At 50.9% G+C, this 23,229-nt stretch overlaps 1 protein-coding gene across 3 annotated transcripts in view; it reads left to right on the top strand.

Moving 5' to 3' along the window:
- Positions 1-23,229, top strand: part of LOC114862496 (ankyrin repeat and BTB/POZ domain-containing protein 3-A) — an 82,054-nt gene that overhangs the window by 47,788 nt on the left and 11,037 nt on the right. For all 3 annotated transcript variants that reach the window (XM_055511194.1, XM_055511195.1, XM_029162858.3), the window contains exons 2-4: positions 8,620-8,766; positions 19,408-19,624; positions 23,027-23,179. In XM_055511194.1, coding sequence (XP_055367169.1) covers positions 8,620-8,766; positions 19,408-19,624; positions 23,027-23,179 — 517 coding nt within the window. The remainder of the gene's footprint in view (positions 1-8,619; positions 8,767-19,407; positions 19,625-23,026; positions 23,180-23,229) is intronic.

Raw genomic sequence — 23,229 nt, 5'->3', positions numbered from 1 at the left:
AATCAAACACTGCAAAGCAGCAATACAAAACCTCATTACCGCAGCCTCTGGGGCTCCAGTTGAGAATAATTGAACGTAATTGAACCGGGAAGCGGACGCGGTGACTGTCGACAACTTTCACCAATCCCCCCGTGTTCCTCGCTGAGGGACGTGAGGGGTAATAACGGCAACACACCTGAGTCCCCGAAGACACATTAGCTATAACCGTGTAGAGTTTGATTTGCTGCTGGAGCCAAGGCAGGGGCGTCTCCTCCTGCGTCAGATTAATTGGATTTTAAGTCTAGACCTGAATTAATAAAGCTGAGGACCACAGCATCCAAACACTGCATTGCTACACTGCATAATGTCGCCACTCAGCTCAGATTTTCCTGGTACAGTGGCCACGCAGTGCCGCACTAATGTTAAAATCCATAAGAAGGACAAATGGATGTTTGTTTTTCCCTTCAAGCATTAAAACAGTAAATTTAAAATGCAGATTTGCACACGAGATGATAATAAGGCGGCTTTGATTGCAGCGTGTGATTAATGAGTGAGGCAACTCTGACACCAGTCGGTTTGAAACCACTAATCTGAATGTAATTAATAACGATGACATCAGGGTGTTTCAGAGATGCTTTGCTATAGTTTATTTGCTTGGCGAGTTGCACAAGGTTTTACAAAGCAGTAGCAGCCCAGGCTGGCTTGTCCGTGTCTCCCAGGTGAACCCGTGCACCGGTGAACCCGTGCACCCGACCACGTGCTCATGTGACAGACAGACTGGCAGCAGCGAGGCCTCCTCAGGTGTCTGCGTCTCCGGTTTAAAGCCCTGAGAGTCTGTGTGACCAGACAGTAATTGGGCTCGTATTCATACACGGAGACATGCTTCGTCATGTCCCTCCGGCATCAAAGATGCACGGGACCCCACCCGCTGGTGTGACCTCACGCCGCATTCACCACTTTAACACTGTCTTTCCTCTGCGTGGATTGAGTCATCGTCCCACCGTTGGGCTGAACGGTGACATGCTGTAATTGTCTCGTCACCGTAGATGTGCATCAGTGTCCAAACAGATTTATCATGTTTTGTTTGCTAATTAGCAGGTGCCAGCGATAGAATATATGATTTGAATTAGCCTCCATCCATTTCAGGGTTATTGTAACATGCCTGTTAGCTGATAAAGGGCTGTTACTGGCTGAAGAATCTGGGTGAAGCTCTGTGAAGGGTGGTGGAGTCCTGGTTCTGGCTGGAGACCACCGGCGCTGACTCGAGTCATTCCAAACTCTCATTTTCAAATATACTGTGGTTTGGGATGAGTCTGGCAGACGGAAGCGTCCTGTTCTGTTTGCTCCACTCGCTGGGTTATTTCCACATGATAACAGATGTTGTCCCTACACGTGCTCCAACACATTCATAACAAACAGCAGAGAGGCGGCGAATCAGCAGACCAGCGCTTCCTGTCCCCCGTTGCTGCGTGGGGACATCTGGGGAGACGCGGGGACGTCGGGACGTTTCAGGGGCCCAGAGATTCCTTCAGCCTCCACGGGAGGCGGGGGCAGCGTGGACAGACGGCTTGATGAGGAGCTGAGGGCTGGGAATGGCAGCCTGGCTGACACCCAGGGCCGTCTGTCCATCAGCCATTATCTCTGTCTCACACTCAGGCAGCGCAGAACCGTTTAACCAGTTCTGATGTGATTCCGCACCTTAAACCTGGAGTTATGTCATTTCACTGGAGGGAAAGTTCAGCCTTCGTGGTCTTATATTTCTACTGGACACGTTGTTTCAGATCAGGAAGAGAGGATGTCTTTGGAATGGAGGCAAATGGAGGCTGGTTTTTTTTATCCCGTGTCCTTCAGGTTCATGCCCACTGTTCTTTTCACACTGCCTTGATCACCATTGTCGTGCTCCCTGGTTCCTGGACCCGAGGTGTGGGGACGTGTGACCCCAGATGCCGGCCCATGGCTCCGACCCGTCGCAGCCGCGTAACCTCAGCCACGTCCCGAGCGCCCTCGACGGCTGCGACGCCCTGCGGCCGCTGACCTGCTTCGGCCACATCGTCAACCTGAACATCAAGGCCAAGGCACGTCGCCCCCAATTATGAGGCTGCCAGTCCAGATCTGCGCGGCGTCACGCCGACTGTCACAGTTCAAAGTGGATTTTCATGGTTGGCCTTTAAAACAGAAGAGAGCGTGTTCTGTTACGGCCCTGTAGCAATAAATGTCCGTCTGCATGCGAGATAAGGATGTTCACCAGTAGTAATCACCACAACCTTATTATCAAGGCTGCTTATTCCTAATGCAGCATCCGGGCATTCTGTGACTGTTCTGATCTTATCTCCCAACATTCTCACGTTGAGTAGAAATAACACTGAGCGCTGAATCCTGTTCGTTGTGTCAGACTCAGGTTTAGCGGCTTACTTTGATTTAAGCCCCGGGGAGCATCATCCTAAGCTGAACCTCAGACCTCAGAGTCCAGTCTCCTGCCTCGCTGCGCTTTCTTCAGCATTTGGAGAGAATTAGCAGCTGACTGATGCAGTGTGACGGCGTCCTGCTGAACACAGATCAGGTGCTGGACGGCGGCAGCATCCTAATGCGAGGTCGTTCCCCTTCGGATCCAAATGTCAGCATCGCTCCTGCCAAATTGGAGACATGTTCTATTTGGGTCCACATGGTGGCATGGGAACGGATGAATGGCATCAGTCCATCGCTTTACACCTGCTGCTCTGTGAGACAGACCCAGGTGATCTGTCCTGCTCAGGAATCAACGTTACGTGGTCAGCCTCTGCTGCCTAACAACACCTGATGCTTAATGTCTCGAGCGCCATACTCAACACGCTAGAATATTTTGGAGCGTGTGGTTGTTGTGAAGTGCAGTTTGATTGCGTGAGCGCTGTCAGGATGCTCTGATCCAAACACAGCCTCCGGGTTCAGGTCAGAAAACGGGCCCAACATTCCACTGAGGGGCCTAACAGCCCGTAAGTCAGCTCAGCTCAAACAGGGGTTCGCGTTTGCTGAACAAACAAGCATCTTCAAACAGACCTCACCTCTTCTGCTTTTATGGGCAGGTGTTATAGTTTCATCATTTATTCATGGTTTCCACCATGAAGCAGCTTCTGGGTTCAGTAACCTCAGCTTATTTAAGGCAGCGTTGTTTGTTTCCTCCTCTCATCTCCAGAGCCGGACTGATGACAGGCTGAGTAGAAACACAAACACGTCTGCGTCCATGTTATTGTTGGAGCTCTTCTGCTCTTCAGTCCTTTTATCACAATTCCTCTGCCTGAACCCACTGTATGTGAGGCTTTCTCGTTTCCGCAGCACTCAACACCACAGCTTCTCCTCTCATTATCCCACTTGTTGCACGCAGGCTGATGTTTGTGCTGCATCTGATTACATTACGCTGCGTCCCCGCCGGTGATCCCGGTGACTCACGCGTCTCCGCTGGGAGCAGACCGAGCCTCACACGGACCGACGGATGCGCTGCGGCGCCGCTGCGTGGAGGGTTATGTGCGGCTTTAAGTCATGCTAACGTGGCCTCCTGTTCTCAGAGGAGGTCGTAAATATAGTCCAGCATCTGGCGTGGCACCTGCAATCCGTCTGGCTGGGCGCGATAGAGACGCCCTAACGATGAAGGATCAGGATCCTAAAGCTGATGACTGTGCAGCAGATTAGGCAACAGAACAGAACAACAGCTCTGCACGCTCCTCTGGTTGCTTTTCCACAGAGCAAAGTGAAACCTGCAATGCACAACAATGGAACCGCTCGCTGTGGCCTTGGCTCCAGACCAGGGAGATGTCTGGAGGTTCATGTGGTGCAGCACCTCTGGGGCAGCGAGCGCTGTGTGCAGCTCCACTCTACGAGCCTGGACTCTAGCATTAGTAAAATGACAATAAAGAAACATCTGCAAAACTAGAGACTATAGCTTTTAGCGGGTTAGCACTTTGTAGGAGTCTGTAGAAATGTGTTGGGAAGTGCAGACTCTCCTTCTACCTGTCCAGATCCTCGCTGTGATCTCGCGTTCCTGACAGGAGGCAGAGAAGCGCCTCACCATATGCAGATAGCGTGCTGAGGGGCTGCTGGGAGGGTCGGAGCAGCGTAAACAACGCTGCCTTCACGCAGCTTGGAGCCGATGAGCATATGCAGCAAAACGAGTCCAAGTAAACACATCTGCATGTGTTTCCTTTACACGTCCAGATGCATTTGTCTGCTGTGATTTATTTATGAGGAAGTGTTGGAGGATATTACACTGGGGAAGTGGGGGAATTCTGACTGGATGAAGATGAGCTCTGAGTTAGTCCACTGGTGATGCATGAGAATATCAACGGTGGTGAAGCTGCGTTTTTGACACCAGACACCGAAGGACGACAAATGAATGAGGACAGGTTCAGCTCCTCTCACCTCTGATGTTGATTCAACCTTTTTGCTGCTCACATGCTTTAGATGTGAGGCGGCAGATTCACATTGAGCTTTGATCTGATGAGCTCTAACTCTCACTAATTGCTGCTCTCACGCTGTGTGGGACAACCACTGTAATAGCGGCACGCAACAAGTAGGAAAATGACCTGTGCAGTGAATGTTTCTGAAGGGCAACGCCACAATAAGGCTGAGCTGTTCTCCATCGGTCTGGAGCTGGAGTCTGGATGTGAACAGCAGCTTAGCTTTGAGGTCCCAACAGATGGAGTCATGCCATGCTCATTTAAGTAGAATAAATACTGAGAGACGCGCGATGTTAGATGTGGTTTAGGGGAGTTATCGCCACCGGACGCCCCCCATCAAGCCGACAGCCACGTTACATTTAAATGTGAGCTCATGGTCCTTTATCCTGTTATTCTCGTATAAGCTGTGTCTCACTTATTTGAAGGGACCAACGGCTCCTGCTTCCTGTTTGCACAAGATAAAACCACGCTGTTGTAGGATTTGGAGGCGGGTCTCTGCAGTTCCACGGCCGTACGTGACATTTGGAGTCAGCCACTTCTGGCCATTTCCCCGTTCATTCGCTCATTATCGATGAGAGGATGAACGTCTCCATGATGCGGTACGTGCTTCTCGGCTTCTCGCTTTCTCCGCGCTACAAATGTTTCAGAACTACTCCTGCTGTACTTCCATCTCGGCCAATCGCCGCGCAGTCAGGCAGCGGTCGCCTGTTGCCATGGCAACTGCCTGTTAATATTCCTGCAGAGTTTCCTCGCTGACGACGGGGCGCGCACCACTTTCTCGCTACAGAAAATCACTTGGACATTCCTGCAGAAAATAGGCGCGCTGCACCTTGCGGCCGCGGCGAGAGCCCGCGTCCGGGCGGCGGCGGCGAGAGCGTGGCTTCAAAGTGGCCTCGCTGAGCGCGACTCTCCACTTAGAGGAGCAGAGGGTCGCTACATGTGGCTTGTTGCAGATTGAAATGTCATCATGATGATCTGAGTGCTCATTTTCCTAAAATAGTTTTTCTTTCCTCTCTGGAGAGGACAGGAGACTGTGCAAAGGTCAGGCGTTAAGGAAGTGAGCCGTAGAAAAGCCGTGGGACGGGGACTGCTTGTCCATCAGAACAGGACGGCATTGATCACGAATCCCGTTAAGCCCCAGGTTTGATCTCAAACCATCTGACTTTTCTCCTGCTAAGTTATTTTGAAATAGTGGATTTTAGAAGCTAAAAGTCTGATTAAAGAGCTCATAATTACACACGCGTACGCGACTGATGAAGCCCTGATTTACAGCACAAGCTCAGATTAATACCTATGAGATGCCACAGAGCCAACAAGCAGTCTTCATCTGAAGATGCTGCTGTTTTTGAGAACATGACATTTGCACCGGTTGACAGTGTGTATGGAGAAAACAGCTGCAGCCTAAAACCACAGACCAGCAGCTGGAGCCCCCCAGTCCGTCTGTAGGAGGCCAGAGATCAGCATCAGGCAGCTTTCAGGCTGCGTCTGTCAGGTGTCTTTAAGTTTAATTCAATATTAGGAGGTGCTGGTTGTATGTAGAAGCGTCAGCAGCCGAGATCACTGCGCACGTACGAGCCGTCGCTTCTGGCTCAGTGAGAAAACTAACAAGGAGAAAAAGGCTTCTGAGTAATGGGCAAATATAGAACTGGTTCTCACATTGTGTTGTCTGGTGGAGACAGATGACTTGCATTTAAAATGTCAAGGTGTGCCATTAGAGCGGCGGCGTTGTAGGTGAGGAGCTGGGCCCCCACACATCTGTCACCGGTTCCACCCGTGTGGATTCCGTCACAGCTGGGGCTGTTCGGACTCAATCTCTCAGTGGATGCTGAACTCTTGTCCCCGCGATCCGTTCGTCTCAGAGAAATGCAGGTTTTAGGGGTTCATCCCTCAGGTCCCAGTAAGACGCATGTGATGTGACGCGGCGTTATCAAACTGGGTCGGCCTCATGTTCGTTTCTCTAATCAGACGCCGGTGTCATCATCCGTTCTTCTTCTTCTCCTCGTCTCCACGGGGCCAGGTTGGCTGCTTTCTCACCTCTGATGTTTATTACACAAACAGCACCTAGGATCAAATATTCCAACTTGGTTTTTTTTTACATATCCGGAGCAGCCAAGTGTTGGTGAGAGATAACATGTAGAGCGAGTGGGAGGTGGGGAACGAGAGGCAGAGCTGCAGACTTGTTTATATGTCTTGATCTGACTGGATGAATAATTCAGCGAGGGCCTCCATGGCACCCTGCGATTATATTTAAAGAGTAGTTCGGGCAGTGGGAGAAAAAAAGTTATAGAAGTTGGATTGACTGGAGATAGGAGGTGGTGATTACACAGAGCATTGTGAATTATTCAACCCTAAAAGAAGCACACACGGTGGAGGAAGCCCCGATGTCAGTACGGGTTCAGCGATAGAGGAGGCTCCTCTGCATCACTCTGGGACTGACAGCCGCCCCCTCAGGAACTCAGGAACTCCTGCCTCCTCCGACTTTAAACCTCTGTGATCCCCAGATCCCCTTCTCGATTCCTGACCTTTTGATTGGTTTGGATTGACAGTTTAAGCTTAAGGTTTCAACATGGTGCCTATCAATGGTTAAAAACTGTAACTTTTAATTCAAAATAATGAGGAGTAACTTAAAGGCCGTAGAGCAACAACGACACGGCCCGGTGTCACAGAGATAAGGGGAGGCTGTGTGACCCAGCGCCATGAAATGAACTGAAACAGCTGGTAATGAAATCAGAGTGTGAAGTCTCTGTAGTGCTCCTCGACTGGCTGCTGGAGTGTCGAGCAGCCAGGGATTTCCCACAGGGGCTGAGGGCGCACGGCTTCATCCTGGACGAATGCTAACGCCGCTACCTGTGCACTGAATGAGCCAGCGGGTGCTGCACGCAGGTCGTTCGACCCCCACAAAGAAACCGCCAAAAGGCTGCTGCTTGTGACCCCGTTGGGGTGTCGCGTCTTCATCGAGCCGCCTTCGACCTCTGCTCCTCAGCTGTCACGCATCTATTTATACGGACGCAGAAATGCTTCCAGAGCAGGAAATGTGCTCGGCTATTGCTCCACTTAAGTGATTATCATAGCTGCCTCCTCTCTGTTACAGCCGACTTTCCACTGAGCCACCGAGCGTGGGCGTTTGGAACAACTATAATCACTCGCTACGCGTTTCGGTGGCGCAGTGTACAAACTAAATCATCTGGAGTGTGGCCCTGCATGTGGGCAACTCAGCAGGTACGGGTTCAGGGCGGAACAACAGGAAGCAAAACGCAGAGCCGGATCTGTGCAGAGCCAGCAGAGGAGGGACACTGAATGTGAGGGGGTCCGGCGAGGAGCTGAGGACTCACCCCAAGCAGGAGGAATGTGAGCACGCCCGAACAGCAGCCGCTCCGACGCTCAGCAGCATCAGACCAAGCTGTTAGAGCAGTTATTGGAAGTAGGGAGTGGAAAACAAAAGGTCGAGCTTCCTGGAAAGGCTGTGGGAAGAGCAGGGAGTGGGGCGCTGGCTGGGGAATACTGGAATCCTGGGCTGGACGCTGTGGGAGGAGCACATGGATGCGCTTGGGTCCGTTTTCGTGTGCAGGACGCACCTGTTACCCAGCGTGCACGCCAACGCCTCGCAGCCTAATTGGCTCGATTAGGGTCGAAGCTGCGAGTAACGTCGGGCCTGAAGCCAGGAGGAGAGTGCTATTGACCCACGGGCTGCGTCTCCCAGGCTGTTCATCCACTAAAACTCCAGGCTCTTTGTCAAAGACAGTCATAAACCTTTTAGTTCAGCTCGAGTCGATGAAAAGACTTTTAGCTGGACGCCGTTTGTTTACACATGAAAGGGGGGAAAACATCAGACTGCAAAGATGTAATGTTTGCAATCAGAGAGGAAAATTGCTATAATTGTGAGTCTGTGCCTGGTGACACAAAGCCTGAGTTATGGAAACAAAACCAGACATAAACCTCTGCGATCACTGTTGTGCTTAAAAGGTTCGGTTTAATGGAAGCAGTGTTTAATCTGGACTGGTACTGTACTTTGTGGTACTTCTGTGTATTGTGTGTGTTTTCATGCTTTTTGAGTCCTGTTTGCTCGTTAACCCTTTCATACCAACTCTGTCTCTGTGTTTAATCTCCAACAAACTTTTGCTCTTCCGCTGTGTTTCCCACTCTCCCAAAACGCTGCGAACGCGGAGCCTTGCCTGTGTGTGACCTCTGACCTCTGACCCCGTGCTGTGTGCAGGTGTGCTGAGCCTGCCGGAGAGCCTGAACCTGCACCGGGACCAGCAGCGCTCGGGGAGGGGCAGCGGCGACGGATACACCCAGGCCGAGCTCCGCACGCTGGAGCAGTCGCTGCTGGCGACGCGGGTGGGCAGCATCGCAGAGCTGAGTGAGTACGCGCGTGGCCACAGGGCTGGAACCTCATGAGCTGTTTATCTGTTGGCTGCATGAATGACCTTAAACGTTTTGTACCTTGCTTACGACCACATTCTCCACGTGTGGTGAGTTCTGACACCTTTAAACCGCATTAAAGCCCCATTTAAAATGTTAAGTACTGTGCTCATGGTGTCGGCCCTCAGAGGCTAATGCTGTGTGATGAATGCAGCCGTGTCTAAAAGCTCTAAATTGAGCATTAAGCATAATATAATATAATAAATGCAGCAGTAATTGTTATGCGCATTGGAAGCGATCCGCTCAAGGACGTCTGCATGTCTGTGGTCCAAATAGGCCCATTAGTGTGGAGCTATGCGCGCTGCCGTCCCTGCTGGCGGTCACGGTGGTCACAGGCCTCACCCGTCACCTCGTCCGCCTCCCCCCTCTGCCTCCCCCCCGTCAGGCTGCAGCCAGCAACCGTTCTGTTACAGCTGCTCTCACACCTGTTTATGAGGCTTTAAAGCCAAGGTCAGCGCCTCGGAGGCTTTGAACCTGAACTTTAAAAAAAGCGCCCGCCGCCTCTGACAGACATCTGCAAGTCCAATACAAGGGCCCGCATTAATGAGCACACACAGCAGCAAGGACGAGGCTGCGTGTGTCTATGATGGACAAGCAAACTGTACTTTGCTCCAACCCGGTGAAAGTTAGTGAAAGTCCAAACGTCCTGATTACATACCAATATTGCTTTAGCATCATTTAAATTTACATATAAATGACGTGTTTCATTTGGGGGCAGGCGCTAATTACATGTTTCCATATGCTGCTCCGGCTCCTCACTCAACCTGCTGTAGGTGCATAATGCGTGAATCACAAATTCAACCGCGACTCTTTGTTTTCTGCGTCTGTACGACGTCTGTAAAAGGTCCTAATTCCTACCTCTAGAAAAGATCCAATTAGAGGATTCACAGCAGGAGTTTGTAAGACATGAGCGAGTTCAGTCTGTGGGTTACGCTGATGGAACAAAATCCAAACAGCAGAAGAGTTCGGATGAAGAATGAGTACAGAGCGTTGTCTTAACCAGGCGGTGATGTTAGGAAGGAGCAAATGCAGATGTTACAGCTGTGCTCCGTGACGTGCCTAAAAATGCAGAGCAGTGCACTTGATTTGGATTTTGGCTCAAGATGATGAGAGGAAACATTAGATACACATCAGATGTCGAAGTCTGAGGAGCCACGTTCAGTCCAGAGGCCGACGCTGGTCTGACGGAGCCGCTGGCGTGATGAGACGCGGTTGCCTGTTATTATCTCAGCGGCTGTGTTTGAAAGTACACACAGCTACAGATATGAGACAGGAAGAGTTGTCGCCTCCCTGACGTTGCTGTGGCAACAGACGCAGGTTGAAAGCCTCGTTGTTAAGTAAGTGTTATTTGTCCTTACGCGTTGACTGGACCGTTGCTGGTGTAAGTGAAACTTGTTCCCACTCTGTGAAACTCTCCCACCCTCCCACACCTGCATAATCTGTTAACTGCAGCAAAACAAAACAGCAGTCCAAGTACAAATGAAAGTAACCCGCTACACTTCCTTTTTAGGGGGGTTACATTACATCCTAATGCTGTATGTCACCTTTATTTCTTCTCACTACTGGAGGGAGGTGGAATATTTATAGGTGCTACATGATAAAAGTCTCACTTTCTTCATTTTTAACTGTGGACCTGCTGTGGTTCCACATCCACATAATTAATAAGGCAACGAGGTTTAGCTGCTGGGAACAAGATCACGATGCAGCAGCAAATCATATATCCTGCACATCGGCCCAGAGAAACACTCCAGGAACCCAAACAGGAACCAGCGGGAAGTCGGCCGGTGAAGATGCAGATGTGCATCATCTGGACGCTCTCCTTCAGACGCGTCCTGCTCGGATGAGGAGGCAGAGAGAGGTCGACCTGTGGCCGCTGAGGCCGTCGCTGCCAACTGTTCACGGCCGCTGAGGGGAATTCAGGGGATTCGGATGCGTTGCAGGCTGTGAACAGATTGATGATGAGTGGGAATCCGCTAATCAAGTGTCTGACGACTGCATTAGCGCTGCTGCTTTCAGCATGTTCCAGCAGCTGATATGCAGATTTGCTACAACTTCTGCATCTCGTTGCAGATGCAGTAGATTTGGGTTATTCATCAAACGGATGTCAAATGATTTATACATGAGCTGAGCTGCATCGTTGTTCAGGAAAACACATTAGTGAGCCACTGGATGTTCCTTTATTACCATAAACTCTCACACTGCGTAATGAGTATTAACCCAAAACATTTCCCGACGAATGCACCATTTGACTCAGATTGAGTAATGTTTGATGGGAAGCGCAGCGCCCGGCCGACAGACAGGGAATGAGCTGATCACGGGGACGTAGGACAGCGTTTGAGATGTTTGTCAGATTGTTTCTCAGTGTCTCATGGTGGCAGAATGTCCTTGATCTCAGCTGTGTCCGTTAGAATCCACAGCAGGAGCCGCTTGGGCTTGAGGAGGATGAGATGCAAATGTAAATACTGTAGGCAGCTGTGGTTGCTAGGGCTGTGGACTTGGTCCTCCACCGTACTCTAAGGAGAAAAACCACAGTGACTCACTTCCAGACCAAAACAGGAAGCTGGGTCACGACAGAAAATATGAGCAGCGGCTCAAAACAAGAGGCTGGCACCAAACAAACAGCTGGCTGCTAATGCACACTGGTAATTTGACTTCTTTGACAAGACATTTATCATAGAGCTGCAAAGCATGCTGGGACTTCTTTATTTTCCAGGTTCATGAAGGCGCCAGCGTTAATGAAGCCCCACGTCTGAGTCCGGCTCGCGCGGAGCCCGACTAATGTGTAACGCAGCTCTTCTGGTGTCACAGAACAAATCGATGTTGGTGAGCGGCCGTTTCAAGGTCACACGCTGTCCCTTGGTATCAACGCGTCCAAAGCGCTTGAATTAAAATCAATTCCAACCTATTACCTCCATATCTGAACAATAAACAGGATCACTTTAAGGGGAAGTGGCCCCACGGAGCCGGTCGTCGGGGCAATTTCACACCTGACTCGTTCGGTAATTAACGGATAATGGAGGAGGCTGCGGAAGACGAATATTCATCAATATTTTGATAATTTCATTGTCTTCCATAAGTGAGGTGGTCATTATCTCCCTGCTCATCTGACACGCTCATATTTCACGTCTTTATCCAAGCGGGGAGAGCTGCAGCAGGGCTCCGGGCGCTTGCTCAGGCCTCAGGACGTGTGTGTGGGGTTTGGACTGACATGATGAGGGCGCCGCCCTGCTGGTCAGAGGCGGTAAGGCACACAAAGCCACGGAGCCGGGTGCTCCTGCAGCTCACAGGACGTCCAGGACCGCGACCCTGCTCTCGCCTGGTTCCTGTCCGTCAGCGGTGGAGCGCGGCGCCGTTGGTCATGGGCCCAGCGTCTCGCTGACTGATTAAACCCATGTTCAGATTAGCACAGGCGCCTTAATAAGGAACCGTTCTCCACACTGACATTCAGCACAGGGTGTGAGCGCTCCGTCGTCACTCGCGCTGTATTTTTCCAGGCGGACAATAGGCAGCTTGAAAAATGAGTCATTGTGTACTCTGCCGTGCACAGACAGAGCGCAGGCACCTCTTCTTCGGGGCTTAGTGGGCTTCACAAACAGAGGAATCCCTCTCCTCCTGCAGCGCTGCAGGAGCCGTGCATCACTCTGAAAGGGCATCGTCGAGCGATGGGGCGCGTTTTGGGAAGCGAGCGCACGCCAGCGTCGGCTTCGGCGGCGGCTGTGAGCGTCTGCTGCAGATTTCCTTCCACAAACAAGCATTCCTCATATATGATTCTTAATACAGACGCTTTGCAGTCTGTTATTAACAAAGAGATTTCATTAACGTGGTGCCTGTCTGAAGCTGGGAGTCGCCGACTCTGCTCCATTATCCCGCCGCCGCAGCCTGAATGTGGGATAATGGGGTAGCTTCACACACGCGGCGCGAGGGAGGTGTTACATTTCATCTGGAGGCCGTCTGCACCATTCTCATTCCTCACTATATTACAGTTAGACTACTTCTTCATGCATCATCTTTCCTAATCTCATACGGTCTGACCCATTTCTCAGCATGAGTGCTGGAAGGAGAAAATGAGTCTGTCAGACGTCTTCCTCTGGACTTGATCAGCTATAAACTGGTTAACGTGCTTCGATCTTGATGTATTAAGCATCATCTGTTGCCGTGGTGACCTCTCCAGCCCCTCTAATGGTCGTCCGGCTGAGTTGACTGGGTCTTAGTGATGCGGCTCATTCAGGGTGCGGCCGTTTTCCTTATCTGTCTCCCAGCACCTTCAGGAGGAGAGCGCCCTGACAGACACACACCTCTGCACAAACGCTGCTGAAGCTGGTGGGCTTTCGCTGCACGCTGCAGAAATGAGACGAGGCTGGATGCTTGTCTGAGGCTTATCTGCCACAGCGTCCTGCTCCGCTGCACACATTCACTCGCTCACTCGCTCACTCGCTCAGTTTATTAAATTCACTCACTCAAGTACAGTATGTTTCTGGCCAATTTTGAAATCAAGCTGAGCCAGAAGTGAACATTTAGTGAAGACATTAGTCCCACTGGCTGTTGCTGACCTCATGGTCTGTGCTCCTGAGGGAGAGCTTTTGTATGTGAAGTCTTAGAAGGTGAAGGCCAGAGAGGAAACGCTGGGACACCAGGAAGCAGCAGTTCACACACACGTCCAGAAACAGGACGAGGTGTGAAAGCGTGCGAGCAGAGACAGGACTCCTGACACCTGACTCCACTGCTTGTGTCACTACCTCTGAAACCTCACTCTCATTCTCCTCCAACAAACTCTGTAAACAGCAGTCCATCTAATTCTGCTGTGACTTTTCCAACAAGGACACAAGCATCGACCGTGCCTCCGTGGTTCATGGTGGTTTTCGTCACTCTTCCTCTGTGATCCTCTGACTGACTTTCTAAAGGCCGAGGTGCGATTCCAGAACACAAAAGGCCGAACAAGGACAGACGCCGATAGAGATCTCAGCGCTTTGTTTGCCGAGTGTGGACGCGTCGCCGGCGGCGACGGAGGAGGGGGAGGAACGGAGCCGAGCAAAGGATTCACTTAAAGAATGACCCGTCACGCTTCAACCGCTGCGCTCTCCATCCCCACCGAAGGCTGAGCGGCGGCGTGGCTGAGCTGATTACGCCTCAATAAACACGGGAGCGGCGCTTTGTTTTGCAAGGACACAAACGCTGGTGCAGGAGTCGTGACTTTAACATCAGCCTTCCAGAGCTGGAGATTAGGGAGGAATTACATCGTCTCCCCATGATGTGTTAGGTCAGACAGCTGCAGCTGAAGCCGCTCGTCCATCGTGCTGCAGGTGTGGAATCCTGACTCGAGGCCGATGAGGCGGACGCGTGCGACGCGCCTCCGCAGCCACAGGCAGATGTTCTTATTAATAATTACCACACATCTGCCCGAGGACGGCCGAGACCCTCCCTCTCAGGCCTGACTAGCAGTGAGCTCTGCTGCAGTAAGACGGAGCCGGCGCCCACAGCAGAACCGCTGGGAGATAATGCCGACTCAGTAATGGAGCGTTGTGGAGGGAAGGGCTAATGGAAGTTTGGAGGTAATAAGGCGGAGAATTGAACAAACTGCTGTTAGTTTTCAGGGGGGAAGACATGGAGCCGCTTGGAGACTACAATCAGTTGCTGTTTGTTGGGAAAAGCCAGATAACACGTTCTAAGGTCCGGTTCTAATCCTGAAGCCGAACAGAAGCAGCTTCAGGGTCACATTGAGGCTTTAACTGAGAGACCACTTTAATTTCTGAAATCCTGCCCAATGATCCATCGCTGGGCTTTTTATGGCTGCAACAGACCTTTTGTTTCGTACAGCGTATTATTTTGATGGAGTGTCTTGACTGGCTGTGATTATGCTGCCAATTTAGTCTCATTTGGGCCCAAGGACGAGCGTGAAGGAAGGAGCGGGCTTGGGTTTGGGACATATTCAAAGAATCAGGATAATAAATCTGCTGCAGTGGAGCTAAATATAGATTTCCATCTCCTGAGCTTAATTGCAAACTAACTTCTCACATCTCTCACTTGTCTTTATGCTTAATGGTGCAAATAGACGTCCATTATGTCACCTATACAATGCACCAGTAAAAATGGACTAATTGTGTGTGAACCAGTTCCCAGACGTGACCAGTGCTCGTTGAGCTGCAGCTCAGGCAGCGCTCGCTGCTCTGTCTCTGCTAAATGTGCTTTTGATTTGCTTTGCTGCTGTTTCGGTCTTGTCGCTTCCAGCAGCTCTGTAATTTGAAGCTTATCTGAACAAAAAGCAGGACATTTAAGCCTCCAGCTGAAGTACGGCACTTTCTGAACACGTTTGGCATTTTGAATAATCAGGTGCACACGTAAGAAATGTATTTATGACACACGGCAGCAGGATGTGGCACGTCTCCGCTGATGCACCATTAGAGGAGTGAAGAGGCCTCTATTTAAACGACGCTTCATCCACTTACGGTTCTGTAACCTCTTTAGGCTCAGAGCAGTGTCCAGTCGCTTCATAAAAGTCCATGAACCCATTTGGATCCTGGTCCTGGTCCTGGTTCTGAGTGGACCACGACCTCGATGGCCAGAAGGATGTTGGTCTGAAGATGTGATGCAGAAACATGCTCTGAACCTTCCTGGGACTCTCATCCTTCACCTTGAGTGGACCTCTCCTTCAGGCAGCACCAGCAGTAAACAAACCCTTACTAGACCTGAACATTTATAATAATCTGGAATCAGAAGTTGCCCTGAAGCCGTGGAAGGACCCCCGGGGTGGAGCAGATGGTGAGACAGATGCTGCTGGAAGCCTTTGCCTCCAGAGTGAGACACGTGCTGATGCTTCTGAAGGTGCGTTACCTGTTACAGTGGTTGGATCAGTGACATCACCTGCTCACGTGAGACATCTGCTCCTTCGTTAATCAGAAGTGACTGTTGGTTTTTGATGCTAATTTTCTTCCCCCGCGTGATGATGTCCGTCCTCTGCGCGTTCCTGCGCCGTGCGTCCAGCGGTGGAACACCACCGGTGCTGCATTGATGTCTGCCGCTTCCACATGAATGAATCACCGCGCTGGGCTTGTGGAAAGGCTCTGTATTTGTTCTCTTTCAGCTTTTCAGCTGTTGGTGTCCTGCTGGCTTTCTTCCGTGTTGCTATTTATTCTGCATTTTACTATGAAGCACAGAACGGGAGACGGATGAGTGGTCCCCTCGCACCCCTCTCCCTCTCCTTACAGCCACTTCTCGAGTAGAAACTACAAGAAGAAACACATTAGACGTATCTCTGCGCCGGGGCTCGCAGGCCGAGGGCCCAGCAGGTGAAGTCCCAGTGCTCCAGACGGCCACCGAGCCTCTGATTGCATCCCAGCCAGGCTGTTATGAAAGTGCGACGCTGGATTAATAACCGAGCGCCGCGCAGCAGCCAGCTTCCACGCGGCCGCTGGTAGCAGGGTCTGCTGCTTGCGTTGATGATGACATGTCCTGTAATTGACTGTGATTAATACTTGCCGTGGAATTGCTAACGTGCCCCAAAGGCAGAGCTGCGAGGCGTTGGTGATTAAATGTCCTTGGTTTGACCCCGGGGGGCCGCAGGCTGCGGCGTCTTCCATCTCAGTCCTCCGTTAGGGAGCAGCCATGCTCGAGTCACACTCCACAAGAACTTGTTTACTGGATTCAGCACACGTAAATGTCAGCTGGTCAGCAGCACACTGGGTGTCGTAGTGCATTTATGATTGAGGCTTAAATCAGGTATCTGACTTATGAACGACGAGCAGGCGTTTCTTCCTTTGTCTCATCATTTAAAGAGAACACTGGCTGTTCTCGAGCAGTTTGCATGGAATCTGTTGTAAGTTTAATCCAGCCGTGCGTTTGGTGCATCTCTTTTCCAAGAAGCTGCTCTTTTGATGGATTCAGGCTTCGCTCCTTCCCAGAGGCTCCATGCTGAGCAGCTGCAGTCTCCCTACTTTGCTCTGTGCACAGGATCAGAACTCCCAGTCGATGCTGCACCGAGGAGGAAGAAACGGTAGAGAGGCCAGGAGATCACAGGAAGCGAGTGGGCCGAAAGAGAGAAAAGGACGTGTGATGTACAATATAATGCAGGGTTCCCAGAAATGTTTAGACGTAGAGCGGTCAAAGACTGACAGCAGCGTGAGCTGATTAACTAATGACACGCAGCAGAACTGTAACATAAAACCAGCAACATTTGCCACGTGGAGCCACTAAACCCAGCGTTGGCTCTGCCTCCCACCAGTCACTCATTGTACCTGTGGAACGGAGCTAAAAGTCCACACTGCGATAATGGTATTAATGAAGCAGTCGTGCTGACATTTAAGAGCGAGAACCTGGAGCACGGCTCTGTTTTCATCAGCTCGTTAGGTGGAAACCGTGAGTAAGAGGAAAGCACTTATTAATTGTTGCTGGTTGTAACGTGGCGCTGATAGAACGCGAGGCCTGATCGTCTGGACCTGCTCTGTGACCTGCTGTATTTCTACATTCCGACCACTGATGGAAACGCGACCGGTCCAACGTGTTTTTGCTCTGTTTTCGCAGTTTTCCATCACAGGGAACAAAGTTTTGCTCGCATCCAGCAGCAGCAGCAGCAGCGGACACTAAGCTGTCCCCTGCGATTAATCCAAACGAGGTGAAGCGTGAACCCCGTCGGAGCGCTGCTCACATAATTAAAGTAAATAAGCAAGCCAAAGTCACAAATACAATTAATGACAGCGAGGGAAAGTGGATTGTGCCTAACGTTTGCTGTGCGCTCTGTTTCTGCTGCTGCGCGTTTGCTTCTGGACCCAGGGGAGCCTCGGCTTCTCTCGGAGCTAATGCTTCTGCTGTGTGTTGCTCATTTGCTTTCCACTAAGCCGCGTGTTTTCTAATGTAAATCCACAATTCAGTCATCTCTGTTTTGGCGCCTTAATCTTTATTAATGTCTTAATATTGGGCCCAGCGGCGCTCTACTTAACACACGGTGAGCAGCCTGGGGACTTTTGAGTAGCCTCTCAAAAGAAAAGTTGTACGTAGGGTCACGGAGGGAAGTTTGGACAGTATCTAAACATATATAATACTGTGGACATGCTTCTTGAGCCAACAAAGCGGATCAAAGCTGCTCTTCTCCAATCGCAGCTCGTATAGGAGTAAATGAGCGACGGCTGACGGCGTCAACGATGTGCAGTGATGAGTCAGAGGCCGTTAGACGTTAGCTCCGTACCACAGAGTGTCATTACACCCCGGTGGGGCCCGGTCGCCTGGTGATGGGAACCAGCTGTCAGATAACCAGCCTCGGCTCCCCAGCATCCAGCTACACAACGCGGCTGGTGGATGTGTGAAGTGAGCCGTGAGCCGCGTCTGGCTGACCTTCAGTCAGACAGAGGAGGAACCTTGGGCTCACTCACCATGTCACTGTCTGAGCCAGGAGGCTTCAAGGCAGCCAGCTCCCTTCGTTCTGGGTATTTTTGGAACAAGCAAATAAAATCGTGTGTGTGCGTGCGTGCGTGTGTGTGTGTGCGTGTTGTTCAGTGAAGTGTTTACTGCTGCAGTGCAGCCTTTCACACACACATTGTTTTATCCAGACACATCCCATGGATCCACGGCGTGGGAGAGCCCAGGCAGCGGTGGAGATGAGCCTGTAGAGTGCCCAATCAGATGTCAGGCTGGAACCTTACAGCTCAGGCTGCAGTGTTGACCGTCCTGACTCTTAGATGTTTCACTGATGACCCCAGCGATGCTCAGAACGGTCCTGCGCCGCTAGCGGACCTTCCCAAGCCGTAGCTGGTGCTGCCTGCGTGCTGGTCCCTGATTGGCTGATCGGCTGGTTGCTGTGTTAGAACCACACGGTGGCTCTTTTCTAATGACGGCACAGACTAGTGCCACCTGCTGGTGTGGAGAGTTCCTTCAAGCCGCTTCGTGTTCCACATAAATGTGGAATTAAAATGTGACGTCATTGCTGCCACTTCTTTGATGTTGGCTTCACTAAACAGTAGTTCAGGCTTATTTGAAGGTCATGTGGATATAAAATAATAGGTTTAAATATATAAAATGAAACGAGTCCCTTTTTAAAGTTTCCTTCTCAAATAAAAGAAGGGAGATTGGTGCAGAGCTTTGACAGCAGTGCACGCCTCTCGCATCCTAAGATAAAATATATTTATGCAAATCAATTTGGTGCTAGTATCAGATGGAAAATCCCAAACTGGAGACACTGCAGCACGCTGCACGCTGTCACCTACACAGCGGTGCCTTAGCTTGACCCCGAACGCCAGGCGACGGCGAGCCTTAATGTGACAGGAGGAAAGAACAGCAGAGGAGAAGGTTCACACTGATAAGTGATTTACCGAGAGAAACACTGTGTCATGAGATTTAATTTCAAGGCTGCAATTTCCTACTTAGCCTGGATTGTGTGGGCATAGGTGCATGACTAAATGTACGGTGAATCACAGGGTGTCATCACAGCAGCGCTCAGAGAGCCTGTGTGTCACTGAGGCTGGAGGAAATGCATTTGTGCTCAGACCGAAGCGTAGGACTTTAACATGAATGATGTTGATGCATCCGTAATGACTTTCTATTCTTAGTGTCCAGCGTCCGTGCCGCTCATATTTCTGTCTTATACTTGTTGCAGGTGATCTGGTGTCCCGGGCCATGCACCACCTGCAGCCCCTGCACATCAAGAACCCTGGCAACGGGACCCCGGTCCACCAGAAGACCAGCAGCGGCACCACCACGGTGCACTGGGAGCCCGAGGCCCTCTACACCCTCTGCTACTTCATGCACTGCCCGCAGATGGAGTGGGAGAACCCCAACGTGGAGCCCTCCAAGGTCACGCTGCAGACGGAGAGGTGAGTCCAGCCGCCCCGCTCGGAACCGGGCCCGGATCCGCTTCACGTCCCATCAGCCAGCTGACGAATGGCGTCCTGTCGCCTCCTGGAGCACGTTCGGCGTTTTACTGGGCAGGGATTAGACCCAGGGACCACTCTGGAACCATTTCACAGGGTCCAGCGCAAGTTAATAAATATTTGCTTCAACCCGACAAACCGCAAGATGGAATTTTACTCCCTCGAGTCTGAGTTGGACAAATGTTTGACAGTAATATCTCACAGGTTTAACGATGCTCTCTATGGTTTAGTGAGCAAAGCCGTGTCCGAGTGTAAGTCAGCGTTGAGCCACTTTATTTGGCGCCTGTGTGATTCAGTCTAATACAGCAGCTCTGCTATTAACGCAGGCTTCTAAAATGCATTGGCCCCTTTTATTAAGGTGATTGTTCCTATAAAACTGTATTCTGTCTGTTTAGCTACATACGGTGTCTTGGCTGTGGATGAAAAGGCTTTTACACGGTGAAGGTTCTGGCCGGGTAAAAGCAGAGTAACACTGACAAGCAGCATTTTCCTCCCATTCCATTTTTTGCCGACCTGTGGAGCGCCGCCACATCTCTCCATCACATCAGGCTCTGAACAGGCAGCGAGGCGACTTTTGTCTCTGCCGAGACGTCGGCACAAGTCAAAAATCCAATCTCACAAAGTGTCCATCACCCTTATCCTGAGGCTGGCGACCTGCGGATGCGCTCCATCTTCATACGCAGTCGCGCTGTCGGCGTAATTGTAATGGTTTTAAAGGTTACGGCAGACAATGCGACTCTCCTGCACATGTTTTCCATGCACCAGCGATCCTTGAGATGCTGCGTGGGCTCGTCAGCGCTGACACTTGACGGGAAGCAAAGGGACTTGACTCGGATGGTGGATGGATGGATCGACAGATACCCCAACATCTCGCCTGCTTTCAGCCGGGATAAAACTCCATCCTGACGACCCCGGGGAGCAGAGGGAACGTCAGGCGGAGTGACACGGCTGCAGACGCCCGTCCCTGGGGAGAAAACTCTCTATTTAGCATTCTGCTGAAAGGATGGAGGCGAATGGAGGAGAGCTGAATAATACAGCGGGATGAGCAGGAGAGAGGAGACTAGGGCTAAATGAGATAAAATAATCTTTCAGCGCTTGTTTGGGAAGCTTCAGATAAAGCTCCAGGTGAAAAATAATTGAAGAGAAGTGAATTCCTGAAATGACTTTTACACCTGAACTTTTAAATTGGCCTCAGAAAAATGTATTTATGCCTCCGTGTTTGAAGTGTGCGAGAAGGATGAAAGCTCCAGAGGAAGCTGAAGAGCGCCAGAGGTGCAGTAGATTATAGTTCATGATATATTCAGTGTTTTAGCCCAGACCTTTACTCCAGAGGACGTTTTGTTACAGCGGCAGCTCCGGGTGTTGGCTGTCGCTGCAGGTCTGCTTTGATGGACAGCGTGGTCCCTGGTGATTTCATTCCAGACTCCCTCCATCGCTTTCACACCTACAGTGTAAACACACAGGTTAATATATAGGCCAGGGCAGGAGATGGGGGAGGTACGACCAGGGGTCACGATGAGCTCTGCAGGGACCTCGTCTGATGGATCTGTAACTGCTAATGAGCAGAGACTGCAGCACCGCTTCCACCTAAAGCAGAACATAATAAGTCAGAACTGCTTTAATGTTTGCTTTACTGCAGAACAAGTATGTTTGTTGCACAAGTGTTCTGAATTACTGAGTTCATACTGTAAGTGTTTGCTCATAGCAGCTCCACACAAATGGAATAAAGTCAATGACCTGCTTCGACGGCTGGACGCTGCAGAAGCCCATTTAGCCACATCCCAAGGTTGTTGTGTTTGTCATTAGCTGCTTAATGTGGAGTAGACGAGGCCGTTTTTAGGAGACTGAGAGGATAATTATTATGAATGAGTAGGACTGAGTGAGGGCAGGCTGCCAGCGGAGCGGCTCATGAAAACCATTTAGCTTTATGAACTTTATCCAGTCAAGGAAAACAGCGGAGCATCATTTCTGTTTTATGAGTCAGATTAAACAACGGCAGCATCTGGGGAAAACCGGGGCGGTGACGCCGCAGTGTCCGAGCAAACCCACCGCCGGACCGGCTGTGGTTTCGGAGGCGCTACAGTAGGAACAGGTTCTGAGCAAATGGATATATTTAGTGCCGTGTCGTTGCTTGATGTAAGAAACAGGAAGCAGAGGAGGGGAGGGCACGGCGCAGCCAGGGTCCCCAGACAGACTCAAACTGCACAGTCCGCAATTACACGGCGTGTTGTAACCGAGGGAGCTCCACTTACAATAATTACAGCAGCTGTTGGTGCCGGCTTCTCCTGCACACGAGTGCGACGGGGAATTAACACCTAGAAGACGCCGAAGCAGGAAGAGACTGAACCACTGTCGCCTTCACCTTCCGGATTCCAGCGGCCGGAACCTGGAGCTAGAAAAGAAAAAACGAAAGCTCGGATTTCACAGTTTTTCCTTAATGACTGAGCATTATTAAATAACAGTGGTGAAAATTATTGAAAGTTCAGCTCAGTCTGCAAATGTTAAATAAATAAAAAGAAGAAGAAAAAAACACCTGTGTACCAAACAGAGTCCAAGGACGGCCAGGAGACTCAGACTGGGCCTGAGGCATCACGGCAGCAAATGTTTCCACACAAGCTGAAGCCCAAAACACAACGAGCGCCGAACATGTTTTCATTCGCTGAACTGAAGCTCCTGTGGAAATGTCCCAGATCAAATAGTCACCTTGTACTTGGCATGAGAGGCGGTTCGCTGAGGGGATGTGAGGGTTTGACAGAATGATGAACCAGTTTGATCTGTACCAGCCAGCGATGTTAAATGGGCCGTATGGACCAGGTGATGCTGCGTCTGCATTCAAACACTCTGATGCTTTTTATTGATTCCTGTGTGCGATCGCTCTAAATCCTGACCTGATATAACGACGGTAACCCTGTGATGAATAACGGAGCTGGGAGTGGGTGATTATGAGCTGTGGGGCCAGACAGGATCCCACAGGTCTCTGTGTCTGAGCGAGACATCAGGTGATTTATGTCACACTCGGGTTCTAGAAACAAATGGTGAAATATGAAGTTGTCGGCGGGGCAGCGGCCAGCGCTGATCTTGATTAAAGAAGGTAATAAGAGCGTTTAGGGAGGTTGCAGGATCTGGATCAGGATTTGGACTCCTTCTGCTCTGCACCACCTCCATGCAAAACTCAGAATATTGACTCTTCAGTTATGGGTTATCCATCAGAGCATCTTTAATTAGGAACAGGTCTGTGATTAAATAAACCAGAGCTGCCTGAGCCTCACGAAGCAGCGCATGTTATTAGTAGCACTAACAAACGCTGCATCAGTCCCCTCACTCTGCCTGTGCTGCCCCCTGCAGGCCGTTCCTGGTCCTGCCGCCGCTGATGGAGTGGATCCGGGTGGCGGTGGCTCACACGGAGCATCGGCGAAGCTTCTCCGTGGACAGCGACGACGTGAGGCAGGCGGCCAGGCTGCTGCTGCCGGGGGTGGACTGTGAACCACGCCAAATCAAGTAGGCCCCCGACTCACCGCTCACTTCACAGGCACAGCTCATGGGTCGTC

Source organism: Betta splendens, chromosome 9 (assembly GCF_900634795.4).
Source record: "Betta splendens chromosome 9, fBetSpl5.4, whole genome shotgun sequence".
NCBI classification, from domain to species: Eukaryota; Metazoa; Chordata; class Actinopteri; order Anabantiformes; family Osphronemidae; genus Betta; species Betta splendens.
Note: the sequence above shows the minus strand (reverse complement) of the source record. Positions and strands in the feature narration are given on the sequence as shown.